This window comes from Pristis pectinata, chromosome 9, assembly GCF_009764475.1.
Source record: "Pristis pectinata isolate sPriPec2 chromosome 9, sPriPec2.1.pri, whole genome shotgun sequence".
NCBI classification, from domain to species: domain Eukaryota; kingdom Metazoa; phylum Chordata; class Chondrichthyes; order Rhinopristiformes; family Pristidae; genus Pristis; species Pristis pectinata.
In genome coordinates this window covers 27,285,634-27,299,819 of record NC_067413.1, presented here as the reverse complement: position 1 = coordinate 27,299,819, position 14,186 = coordinate 27,285,634, and the positions used below count along the sequence as shown (strand labels likewise).

General features: G+C 38.3%; 1 protein-coding gene across 1 annotated transcript in view; it reads left to right on the top strand.

The window, feature by feature from the left end:
• Nucleotides 1-14,186, top strand: part of LOC127574216 (unconventional myosin-Id-like) — an 82,680-nt gene that overhangs the window by 36,547 nt on the left and 31,947 nt on the right. The window contains exons 15-20 of the mRNA XM_052023027.1: nucleotides 1,311-1,477; nucleotides 3,022-3,229; nucleotides 7,040-7,263; nucleotides 8,109-8,253; nucleotides 9,167-9,271; nucleotides 13,330-13,443. Coding sequence (XP_051878987.1) covers nucleotides 1,311-1,477; nucleotides 3,022-3,229; nucleotides 7,040-7,263; nucleotides 8,109-8,253; nucleotides 9,167-9,271; nucleotides 13,330-13,443 — 963 coding nt within the window. The remainder of the gene's footprint in view (nucleotides 1-1,310; nucleotides 1,478-3,021; nucleotides 3,230-7,039; nucleotides 7,264-8,108; nucleotides 8,254-9,166; nucleotides 9,272-13,329; nucleotides 13,444-14,186) is intronic.

The window sequence follows — 14,186 nt, the reverse complement described above, 5'->3', positions numbered from 1 at the left end:
ATCTTATAGAGGTGTATAAAGTCATGAGGGACATAGTGAATGCACTCAGTCTTTTTCCCAGGGTTGGGGAATCAAGAACTAGGGGGCATACAGTAGGTTTAAGGTGAGAGGGGAAAGATTTAGTAGGAACTTGAGGGGCAACTTGTTTACATAAAAGGTGGTATCTATGTGGAATCAGCTGCCAGAAGAAGGGCTGAGGCAGGTACAATAACAACTTTTAAAAGACAGTTGGACAGGTACATGGATAGGAAAAGTTTAGAAGGCTATGGGCCAAATGCTAGCAAATGGCACTAGCTTGGATGGGGCATCTTGGTCGGCATGGACCAGTCGGGTCAAAGGGCCTACTTCTGTGCTGTATATCTCTATGACTCTTTGACTCTATGACACTCACTCCCCTTCTTATGGCACCTTCTCATACAACTACAAAAGATGCAACACCTGCTCCTTTTACCTCTTCCCTTCCCACCATCCAGGGACCCAAACTGTTCTTCCAGGTAAAGAAGTGATTCGTTTGTACTTCTTCCAATTTAGTATATTGTGTTCGTTGATCATGATGTTGTCTCCTTTACATTGGAGAAACCAAATGCAGGGGTGACTGCTCTGCTCAGACCACAAGGAAAACTTTGAACTCCAGTTGCCCACCATTTTAATTCTTCATCTCACTTCCACTCTGACCTCTCTGTCTATGACCTCTTGCAATGTTTTTAGCAAAGCACAACGTAAGCTCTCTTCTGACTAGGGATGGTAGAGCCCAGAGCATTCAATATTGAATTCAACAATTTCTATTAACCATCCATTCTTGTTTGTGAATGAAAGGTCATCATCATTTTTTATTATTTCTGTTTTTACAGATTCTACTTTTTGTGCAGCTCACAGCTCCAGCATTTTCATTTTGCTTTCTCTCTCTCACTCTGTTTTCATTTACCTCTTTCCAATCAAGTCACATGATTAACAAGCCTTAGCTAACAGCGTTCCTCTCTCTCCTTTAATTATGATTTGTCAATAACTCCAATTTATCATATTTTACCAATACAAGGATGATAGATTAACTAAATTCATCTTGGACTTCTTTTATTAATTCCTGTACATTGTAGGTAAATGAGAAAGAGTTTGGTTTATTCAGATGTTTTAACTTTGGAATAACTTAGAGATTCTATACAAAGGGAATGAGTATAATAGGATTGGGACTATTGCAATGAAGTAAGTGAATTCAGTGTGTGTCTCACTTTAACATAGTGGTACCTATGAGTCCCAATACTTGTGGTTCTCTTGTACTCCAATTGTCTTGTGCATTCTCTTGTTTTAATCAGGAACCTTACTATGTGCGATGCATCAAGCCCAATGATCAAAAATCACCAGTCCTCTTTGATTATGAACGCTGCAGACACCAAGTGGAATATTTGGGACTGTTGGAAAATGTGCGTGTGAGAAGAGCTGGATTTGCCTATAGGCAGCCATACCATCGCTTCCTGCTGAGGTAATTCTAATTTCCGTATTTCAGTGTATACAGAATCAGCAGGTAAACATTTGCCTCCCATGTAAAGGCAGAATCTGTTTTTTTCTGTTGCAATTCTAATTCAGTTCTTCAATAGAGTGGTAAACCAGTCTTCAGACTGTGGTCCTAGTTAAAGGAACACTGATGAAAAGCCCATACCTCTTAAGAGTAAACATCATCATACTCTGCTGGTGTATTTGCGAGAAATTCATCTTTGGTTGAGGATTGTAAATGCATTGCAAATTATCCATTGAAGGACCTAATCTTCCAAATTCTCCAACTTTGATATACTCTCATTCATGATAATTTCCGTATTCTGATGTATAGCGAATAGAGCAATTTCTCTGCTGCGTCTTTCTAATTCGAACAACTAAGGGATCTGTGTCAACTTGAATGTTTCTGCTTGTCTGACAATGAGGACACAGTTGATGTGTCTGGGTCCACCTACTATGCACGTAGCTCCGATGCAAGATGGCAGAGTCAAGCCCAAGGACCCCTTAGAAGAAACTTTTTACTGTGGTGGGGAATCAGGATTAAGAGGACATAATTTAAAACTGGAGCCAGGCCATTGAGGAGAGAAAAGATAAAGCATCTTTTCACAATGATAATGGAAATCTGGATCTCATTTACCCAGAGCTGTCTGTAGGATCAGTCAAATGCAATTTTCAAGACTAAGGTTGACTTTTATCTGGTGAGTGTATCTAGGCATCCAAAGTAAAGGAGCTGAGCAGCAGGTCAAGTATTATCTCATTGAATGGCAGAGAAGGCTCAAAGTGCTGAATAGCCTAATCTTGATCCTAATCTTTTTATGTTTCCAAGAGAGGGGAAGTTCTCACGGAGCTGGACTGGTGGAACTTCTTAGAGCCACTACTTTTGTGTGTCCATTGTGGATCAATCACCCTACCTGATTTATCTTCCTTTGATCTAAAGTATAAGGCCCCTAGATTTTCCCACATTGAACTCTATCTACCAAAATTTTGCCCATTCGCTTAATCTACCTAGTTTTCTTTGTAGTATTCTGGGGAACTTGCCTAAGTCATCAAATTCCTACCCTTCCTTCTATGGGACCCTGAATAAACTGAAGGAACTCTTCCATTCAGTCCCATTTTCCTAAAATGACTCCATCATCTTCTAAATGATTATTTTTAAATATTTATCCAATCCCCAGTAAAATGCTGGATTCTGCTTTCTCCGTTGCTTCTGACTGAACATTCCATGTCCCACCAATTGATTGCCTCATAAGACCTCTCTTAACCTATTTGTTTTGAATTAATTACTACAATTAAGCTCTGTTTTTACTTCCAATACAAGATTTTGGAGGCTTTCCTAAATTCATTGTTAGGCCATAGGGAAAGATGGCAAAACTGGCACTTAATGGGCAGCCTTGGTTTTCTTTTGAGAAGGTGAATTGTTGCAATTCATGTGGTGAAGTTACTCCATTTTATTTACAGCATGCGTCTTGTTACAGGCACATTAATTAATTGAACACAGTTTAAAATCCATCTTCATTTAAAAATGCATTCCAGGTATAAGATGACCTGTGAGTACACTTGGCCAAATCACCTCATGTCAACAGACATGGAAGCAGTCCGGGCAATTATAGATCAACACGGTTTCCAGCAGGATGTTGCCTATGGAAAGACCAAGCTATTTATTCGAACACCTCAGACTTTATTTGAACTGGAGACAGAACGGGCTGAAAAAATTCCTTTTATTGTACTCTTTCTGCAAAAGGTAAGGATACACAGTCGATAACTTGTAATCCATTGAGGTTATAGCAAAGAATTTCTCTGTGCTGATTGTTTTTGTCAGAACAACTCTTATTTGTCCCATTTTGTTAAGAATTTTTTTTCAATTTCCTTGCCAATTAAAATCATATCGTAGACTCCCCAACAAGGGGAAGCTGTCGTTTTCCATTGAACTTTTAAAACTGCTGTGTTGTTTTAAAATACTCTAGTGCAGAGGGTGCTGCATTGCCAGAGATGCCAACCTATGAAAGAAATATTAAAGTGAGGCCTCTCAGGTGAATGTAAATGTTGTCATAAATTCTGAGAAGTTCTTTTATCCTGAGAAATTGATGCATGTAATTTGACTGCTGGTTTTCCTACATTGCCACATTATAAAGCACTTCAGGAGGTCCAGAGGTTGCAATATACACACAAGATTGTTCTTGCTGCTATCTGCTGGCTATAAATCTGCTGCATGAGTTTGACTGTCTCAATCCAGTTTGTAATTGATGTTACATTACAAAAATGCTCTTAATTCATCATTGATTGACAGATATACCATTGAGTGCTGGTGTTAGAATAGAGGAGAAGGTACCCTGATACAGCAGGAAGCCTTCTTCTGAGGTCTGATATGAAGCACAGCAGCTTTGCCATGTGTTATTTGACCCAGTAGCACTGCATACTGAAATTGTATGTATGAAGCAGGAAGATTTCCAATTCCAAGTACCAACAACCCTCACTATTGTTTCTCTTTATTGAAAAAAGAGGAATTTGTGATGTAATTTGGTTGAAACTCAAAAAATTTGACAAAGCTAGTGTTTCTTGTCATGAAGGTAAAAAAGAACTTGCATTTATAAAACATCTTTCACAATCAAAGAATGCCCCAGAGCACTTTGTTGCCAATCACATACTTCTTGAAGTGTTATATATAAAAAAACCAGGATACTTGAGTGCAAAGCTCTTCATTGAATAGTAACATGAGATCTTTAACATCCACTTGGCTGCAGATGGGGCTCATTTTAGAGTCTCATCTGTAAGTACTGCAAGAGTATCAGACCTAAAGCAAGGGTAATGAGCTTTCTCTCTACAGCACAGCTACTGATGGGATATTCAAATGACCCAATTTTACGTTTAAAAAAATAATTACTTTCTGATGATAGAGTGTTAATGTTTAAATATTCTGCATTTTCAATTTACTCCTTAAAAGCCTTCATTTTAACTCATGTCTTCAGAAAAATGATATGTTTTATGGTTACTAGTGATTAATAGAGAGAAGAATGTGGATCCACAAACCAGTTATTCATTGTCAGATTTCTACAAATCACATGAAGGTGTCTGGCCTACTTTCATGACCTTGGCCTTTTCATGCTGGGTTTGATAAATGTGTGGTTCTTTTATAGAGCTGCAATTTATCTGGCCCTGGGGGAGAACTTAAAATTGGTAGACCCTTCCTATTTTAGAAATTGGAGCAGAAAAACAGCGGCAGCCAAACAAGATGTATTGACATGCACATATACAAATAGATGTACAGAGATAAGATACAGAGGTACAGAGGCAGGCAAATTTTCAGGCACAAATATATTGGCACATCTACACAACAATTCAAGTACTTATATAAGCAAACACATGCACCAAATCACAGCACAAACAAAAAAAAACAGAAAAATACACATGCATATGTATACAGGTACACAAGTATTCAGGCAAATTTACCTGAGGACAATAGAACACACATAGAAGGATTGGCACACAAGTATACAGGCTGATGCATAAGCATACAAGTGTCTGGCCACATTAATTAATGGACACATGCAGACAAGCACATACAAAGGAATGCAAATGTGCAGGTATCCAACTAAACAAGCACACAAATGTAAACAAAATGTGGAAAAAACCTAAAGAGTCATACCTATACCCACATTTATATGCATTCAGCAACATCAATACCTAAATATACAAAGTGACAAAATAAGGAAACACAAATATTCAGTAACATATATAATCAGGCAAAGGTACAGATGTACAAAAATATAGACATTGAAATCCAGTGGATTTTTCTCTTCCTATACCAGAATCATACCCTAGTTTCTTCGTATCCTAGAATTCCTATCCTGTATGTAACATTTTTAAATGTGGTTTCATACTAGGCGGCAAATACACTGATCCTAGAGCAAACCTCTCAGGGGATGTTGTTCTATTTTTGCCTAGATATGTTTTAAACTTAGACTCTGCTGTTTACATTGACAAAGACTTAACAAATTGTAGTCTGTGTAGTGAGCTCGCATAGTGTCTATTTACTGTCAGGCCTGCCAAGATCATTGTAGCACAAAAGCTCTGGCAAAAAGACATAATTAAAAGCATGTTTAAGTGCTTGTATTTTACTTTAGTTCCTATTTCACCCTCAAGGCACCAAAAGGCTTTTATTTCCTCTGTGTGCTTAATATAAGCAGATTAATGACCATGATAAAGTAGTGCAGACAGGCTGTGATATAAAGGTGCAGACCTGCAAGGGAAAAATAGGACACAGCAACTGAACAGCAACAAAAGGAGACAGCTCTGTTGCTTTACTACTTGGAAGCTGCAGCTGCAGCTGTTCACAGTAATTTATTAATTTCTAATTAATTATTCATAGAAAAATTCTTATCAAGCAACTGAAGCTGGATCATGAATTCCACAGGGGATTCAGAGACCAGTCTTAGCAGTGAGCAACTCCTTTTCCAAATTAGTGGGGATGCCTTCCGCTCAATATTGTTCTTACATGAATACCAACTTGCTCCAGCTAAATCTCCTGCACATTTTGTTGTCACCAAATTTACCAGATTAAAATTACCCAGTTAAAATAATTGGGTTTAGCATCCACAACAACAGGCACAAGCACTAATCAGAATTACTTCTTATGGTATATATTAGTGCGGGAAATCACTTGGGAGTTTACACATGGAGGTGTGAGGTAGATCTTGATTTTGTGCCAGAGCTTGAAATGGATGATAGGGATTCTGCAGCCTGTATTACAGCTCTCCCAATTTTTATTTCCTTTATATTTAATATGCAAATCTACCTCTCCAATATCCCAGCAAACATTCATTGAGCAAGTACAGGAAAGCTTGGATACAGACTAAAGTCAAGCCTCCAGTCAAACGATCTCAAGACTGGCGTAATGTGAGTCAGTTGCATTGCAAAGTGCTCATTACACTGTTTGATCAACATGTTCCAGGGCAAATATAACATCAGGATATATGTAGAATAAAGCTGTCTCTGTAGTGTGCAAACCAAATCCATCTGACATTCCTTAGCTGCAGCCTCAGCAGTAGTGTAGTTACACATTGTATTTGTATCTACCTCCCTCCCCACTGTTTGGAAAAGAAATTGCTCACTGCTGAGGCTGCTGAGTGAATCCCCAGTGGAATTCATGCCTGGGCTTCTGCTACTTGATTAAGAACTTTACTATGAATAATAAATGAAAGTTTGATAAATCACCATGAACAGCTGCATCTGATGCTACCAGTTTCTAGAACAATATAGCAGGCTGATGCTCAATGGAATGAACAGTAGTGGTGCTGAGTGGCATTGATAATTACTGATAAAGTACCTGCAATGTTAACACTGGGGACTCACACCAATTGAATCTGAGAATCACTGTACCCAAAGGAGAGACAGAGGAAAATTGCATCCCATTGATCAGGTGTGGATTGGAACTCTGACACCAGAGATAACAGGCCAATATCTGCTCAATTCTTCAATGATATTTGATTTGATAATAATGTGCAATGAAATGCCAAGAATTCTCACAATCTGCTTTTCCTATTTACTTTGGCAGATTTGGAGGGGAACCCTTGCTAGGAAACGTTGCCGGGGCATGAAAGCTGTCTACACAATCATGAGTCATTACAAGACGTACAAAGTTAAGGCATATCTCATGGAGGTAATGAGGCGCTTCCAGAATGTACGGAGCATGAGTGACTATGGAAAGAGTGTGGTCTGGCCAAAGCCCCCGACAGTCTTAGTCAAATTTGAGGAGAACATGAAGCACCTTTTCAGAAGGTAAAACATATTTTTCTAAAGAGTTTTGTTAACTATTATGTGCAATAAACTACTCAGAGCAAAAGTGATCATTACTTCCCATTGAGCACTGTCAAAGGAGGAACAGTGCAAGTCAGATACAGCATAAAGCTCCCACTACATTGTTTCTGGTGCTACTCACAGGACACATGGGTTAGGAACAGAATAAAGCTCCCACTACATTTTGTTATTAAGAATTTCCAGAGCAGTTAAAGCATGAGTTAGAAACACACAAAATTCCCTTTGCGCATTCCTAACACGTACTCACTGTGGAGATACAGCATGGGTTAAATACAGATCAACTGTTATACACTAGTTATCATTAATATCTACAGTATAACTGCCATTATATTACATACATCAATCATTATTGATATATAAGTGTAAAATATGGGAGGCTTAGTGAGCCAGTTGATCAAAAGGGTTCCAAATGTTGATGTCACTTTCTCTCAATCTGTAATTTATATGAATCCTTTTCTTCATCAATGAAGTCCTGTTGGGTTAGAAACCCCTTCCACCATTGTCCCTTGTAACAAAGATTAACACATCAAAGCAGTTTACCTATTTTATTCTTGGTAGAAAATAATTGTCTTCAAAATGTGTTATTAGGGACTCTTCTTTAAAAAGATGAGATTCCTCCTGGCTGATGACATCACCCACATCCCACCCCCCCCCCCCTGCAAAAGTTACAGCAGAAAGCAGAGGAAAAGTGAAATTTAATTAAGATACAGATCCTTCAATCTGACATTTGAAACCCTGATAAAATCAGCACTTTCTGTTGCTCACTCCAACTGTATCAATTGTTATAACAGGTGATTCTTTTGCAGGTGGAGGGCACGGCAGATTGTCAAAAACATCCCACCTTCTGACATGCCACAAATCAAGGCAAAGATTGCTGCAATGGATGCCTTGATGGGGCGAAGGAAAGACTGGGGTTTGCAGAGAACATGGGAGCAGGACTACCTCTCATCTGTAAGTACTCTTTTACCTTAACTTTGTCATGCCCTCTCAATTGCATGGTTCCTCTTCCCTTCACAGGTTGAACTAATTCTTTGTAATCATCCCAAGGTCATTCACAAGGGAGTATGGAGTAAAACCAAAGAATGTCAAAGTTGAAAAGCTGATTTGGCAAATGCAGACATATGTGGCATCAAGTGAAAATAAAATATAAGAGTACATGGCGGAATTTCTGATTTACTGTCAAGGGTCCCTACCAGATTGTCCTTTATAACTATAAAGTGTATTTTCTTCATGGTGGACAATTCCTATGGTTCCTTTGCCCCATGCCTAATTTTATTTGCAACCGTAATTTTCTTTGCCCCATCATTGGCTTAGGATTTCACCTCTCTCAGACTCTCTCTCTCTGTAAAACATACCTTTACTAGGTTTTTCATCCCTCAAACTCTGATTCAAAATCATTTCTTTGTCAGATTATTATCATGTAAAGTACTTGGGAATTTATACAATGTTAAATACACCATATAATAGTAGGATACGTAGATTGATGTTGATGTTAAGGATTCCAAGCAAAAGGGAGTAAATAGTATTGAATTGCAAGATCTAACTAAGTGCTGGAAAAGGCTTGGGATGCTGAATGGCCTACTGACGTTCTTGTAGGCGGGTACATTGCCTGTCCTCAAAATGCCATTAGTGCTTCCTAATAGAATGCCACCATGACATAGCAGTTCTTGCCTAAGTACATGGGTCAAAGGGAAGAACCTTATCCATTACATATCTATTTTTCCTGGGATACATAGCCTCTTCTGCTTGAGACAGCACAGATGGGGCATCAAGTGAGGCTGAATTAAACAGCTATCCCAACACAATAGATCCTTGCCACTTCCTCTGAGGACACAATTTGACATTGTAAGCTCTGTTCTTACAGGCGAGGGACAACCCAGAGATGATGTCTCAGTATGTCGCCACCATGAATGGGCTAAAATGTAAGGAAAAGTTCAACAGTGTGCTGTTCTCTGCACATGTCCGAAAGGTAAGGACAAAGAAGATAGGTGCCTAACTAAAACCTTGTTATCTCTGTTGATGTTAGTAATAATGTTTATTCAGAATTCCCATCACCTGCTATTTTAATTCATAGAGTAACGGTCAGAGTTTATCTTACTGCTCAAAAAGCCGAGGAAATAAAGTCATCATAAAATTGAATGATACAGAAGATCACTCTGCTCGCTCTTGGAAAGAGAGATCCAGTTATCCATTCCTCAATCTTTTTCCATGAGAATTGAATTACATTTAACATATATTCATTTCTCTTGTAGAGTTCATTATTGAATCGGGTTCCACCACACTTTCAGGCTACACATTCCAGATCACGCATATGTAAAATATTCCTCATCATCTCTTCCCTGGTTCTCTTGCTATCTTAGCTATGAATTAGATCTTTGTCTGTGATTATAAAAGCTCAGTCTTCAACTCCCCCATTCTTTCATCAGTATTGATAGAGAATTTTTTAAAAGACAAATTATGTTATGACTGAGCATGGATTAAAGACTTGTTATCACATAGAACATAGAAAGTTGGAATAAATGGGTCTTTTTCAGCCTGGGAAGTTAAAACTAATGTCCTTGGCCCTCAATCATTTACTATTTATATTAAAGACCTGAAGGAGGGAGCAGGGTGTAAGTTTGTGGATAACACAAAAATAGGTGGAAAGCCAAGTTTTCAAGAGGAAATTTGGATTCTGCAACAAGATATAGATAGTAGGTGGGCAAAAACTTGGCAAATGGTGTTTCATGTGGGAAAATGTGAGGACATGCACTTCAGAAGGAGGAATCAAAAGGCAGACAATGATCTAAATGGAAAGAAAATGTACATTACTGAAGTATAGAGGTATCAGTGTTCTTGTGCATGAATCACGAAAAGTTAGCAAGTTGAAGTTTAGAATTAGAAAAGAATTGTTACAGTGTGTTGGTGAGGTCTCACCTGGAGTACTCTGCAGAGTTTTGGTCCCCTTATTTAAGAAATTATATGATAGTATTAGAGGCTGTCCAAAAGAGGGGTTTCCTATCATGAGCAGCTAAAGAAATTGAATCTGCATTCTTTGGAGCTTAGAGGAATGAGGGATGATCTCATTGAAACATAAAAGTCACATAAGGGGCATAAAGAGTAGATGTTGAGATGTTTCCACCAGTGGGAGAGCCTCAAACAAGGGGACATAGTTACAAGCTAAGAGGCAGTCATTTAAAACTGAAGTGCATTGGGATTTCTTCTCACAGAGTGTGGTAAATCTCTGGAATTCTCTGCGCCAAAGGGCTGTGAAGACTAGGTCATTGGAGGTATCTAAAGGGCAAGCAGATAATTTTTTGAAAGATTTGGGAATTCAGAGATATGGGGAAGTAGCACAGAACAGGAATTAAGGCCTGGGGCAGACCAGCCATGATCATATTGAATGGTGGAGCAGGCTTGAGGGGCCATGTGGCCTACTCCTGCTCCCATTTCCTTGTGTTCTTGTCTATCTTTTGTTCAAACTCTTGATCCATTCAACATTTAAAAAAAATACATTTTGAGCTCACAAACTGCAGTATTAGTAACCTAGATGTGAAGGGGCTCAAATTCAATTCTATGATAAAATAATTTATCAAGAGTTTTAAGAATAGGTTAATGCAAAGAGTAAAACAATGGATAATTATTACATTTGTACTATAAAATAACCAAATTGATTGAACATATTCATTACTATATGTGTATCTGTGTGAACTTTTGTGGATGTTTGCCCTTGGGTGTACATAAATGTTTGCCTTTGAATTATAAAGTCACAAATTTATATGTGCATATACTGTTTGGGAATGTATTTATAGTTCAACATTTTGCATCTTTGTGTAGATGTATGTTTCTGCCTGTGATTATCAAGAGTGTATGTGTGAGTTTGTGCAGATGAATAAATGTGTTTTCACCTAGATATGTAGGTGAACCCATCTTTTGTATATGTTTAAAATATGTAGATATAAAATAAAAACACTTTAGATATGTTATTTTATATAAAATATATAATCAATGAAAAAGGATAAAGATGTCATACAAGCAAGATATTTGTGACATTCACAAAAAGCCCTTCAGGAAACAGGAATCTGTAATAAATTTCACGATCAAAATCAATACATAATTGAAAATGTTAAAGCAAATATAAAATTGTATAATGTACGGAATCAGAAATCAGAATCAGAATTAGATTTATTATCACTGACTTAAATGATGTGGAATTTGTTGTTTTTCAGCAGTAGTACGCTGCAAAGACATAAATTACTGTAAATTACAAAAATAAATAAATAGCACAAAAATAAAGGAATAACGAGATAGTGTTCATGGATTCATGGACCATTTAGAAATCTGATGGCGGAGGTATTGGTATTGGTTTATTATTGTCACTTGTACCGAGGTACAGTAAAAAACTTGTCTTTCGAACCAATCGTACAGGTCAGTTCATTACACAGTGCAATTACATTGAGCTGGTACAGAGTGCGTTGATGTAGTACAGGTAAAAACAATAACAGTACAGAGTAAAGTATCACAGCTATAGAGAAAGTGTAGTGCAATAAGGTGCAAGGTCACAACAAGGTAGATCGTGAGGTCATAGTCCATCTCATTGTATAAGGGAACCGTTCAATAGTCTTATCACAGTGGGGTAGAAGCTGTCCTAAGCTGTTTTGGAATTGTTGAGCGTGGGTCTTCAGGCTCCTGTACCTCCTCCCCGATGGTATTGGTATTGGTTTATTATTGTCATTTGTACCGAGGTACAGTGAAAACTTGTCTTGCATACCATTTGTACAGATCGATTCATTACACAGTGCATTGGGGTAGCACAGGCTAAAAGCAATAACAAAATACAGAGTAAAGTGCCACAGCTACAGCGGAAGTGCAGTGCAGGAAGACAATAAGGTGCAAGGTCATAACAAGGTAGATTGTGAGGTCAAGAATCCATCTTATTGTATAAGGGAACTGTTCAATAGTCTTATCATAGTGGGGTAGAAGCTGTCCTTGAGCCTGGTGATATGTGCCTTCAGGCTCCTGTATCTTCTCCCCTCTCCCATCAGAGAGAATGACCCGGGTGGATGGGGTCTTTGATTATGCTGGCTGCTTCACTAAGGCTGCGAGAAGTATAGACGGAGTCCATGGAGGGGAGGCTGGTTTCCGTGACGTGCTGGGCTGTGTCCACAACTCTCTGCAGTTTCTTGTGGTCCTGGGCAGAGCAGTTGTAGATGTGGGTATTAACATGTAGTTGTATCTGAATGTTAGACTGTTACGTATGAGTGAATATATACATGTGTATCTGCATGTGACTATTTGAGTGTGAACATATATGTTTATCCAAATATGTATTTCGGTTTACCTATGATTGATTATTTATTGTAATGTTCTCTAGCAGTTAAATCAGACACGAGGTTAAATTCTATTGTTGCTCTTTCCTAGTGGTACAGAAGATATCTAGCCCAGCCTGGTTGATGAACGACTGCTTTCCTTGTCTTTCAAGGAGCATTCTTCTCACAAACATTTCAAGCTTAAAGGCTTGAAACTACTCAATGTTCCAGACTATTTCATTCATTAGCAAGTCCCCTGTGCAACTATGTGGCTGGTTAAGTGCAATATTGAGAACGGTTTAAAATCTTTGAACAGCTGACCATCTAAATGGAACTCCTTTTGGACTGGGATACCTTTGAACAGTATTTTGGGCTCTATCTCCCCTGTGACCTAAGTGAATGTCAATCTGTTCATAGGTCTCAGTGAGGTTTGAAGTTGTTTATAATAAGTAGCCACTCAGAAAGAAAGTAATTGAACATAAATTCTACTGAATAGCCCAATGTCAATTTGAAAGCTTTCATTAAGTGAGTGTGTGTGTGTGTGTGTGTGTGTGTGTGTGTGTGTGTGTGTGTGTGTGTGTGTGTGTGAGTGTGTGAGTGCACACGTGTGTGTATGTCATAAGTGCTTTCATACTTGCTTATGTGTGCTTTGCATAAGCACATACTTACTTTTGTTTTGAACATTTATTCTTTCCTCAGCAAAAGTAATTATTTTTTTCTTGTTTTCTGGGCTAATAAGGTAAATAGGTTCAACAAGTGTGAAGATCGGGCTATTCTCATAACTGACCAGCACCTGTACAAACTAGAGCCCGCCAAACGCTACAAAAATATGAAGGCACTGCCACTCAATCACGTGAGTATCCAGCTAGGTATTGTTTCCTTTTATTTCAAACATTTACTTTGTTCATAAGACAAATGTAAATGCAACACAATCAGTACGTCTTTCTTTACATTTATTGTGCCATCAAACCAATACATATTCTTACAATGCAGCTAGGTGTCATGAGCTGTTGTCCCTCAATCTGAACAAATTTCATCCTTGATCACTGCCTTTAAAGATGGAATCTCACCATCAGGAATCCTTTTAAAGAGAGAATCTGAATGTCTGCAGCTGGCAATCCTTGTTACAACATTTTAGATGCATTTGCTGCTTGCCTTCTGGCCTGATCCTGAAGAGTCAGAGGTAGTAGTTTAAAGCCACAAGGATGTCTAAAGCCGGCCTGATGTGATTTTCAGGCAATATGTAAAAAGGCAAGCAGGGTGCTACAAATAAACTGATTGAAGTCCAGTGTGACCTTTGAGTTCAAGTACGAAAACAAAGTGAAGTCCAAGCTCTGCCTCAGTTGAAAGCACTTTTGCCCTTGAATCGGAAGATTGTGTGTTCATATTTTCGTCTGCACACGTGTATAATATGTAAGCTGTCATTCCAGTGCAGCACCGAGAGAGTGCAACACTGTCAGAAGCGCTGCCTTTTGAGGCAGAAATTAAAACGAAATCCAGTCTGCTGACCATAGAGGATGTCATGCTGGTATTTTGAAGAAGAGTTGGAGAGTTATCCAAGAAAATATTTTCTCCTCTATTAACCTAAATACAATA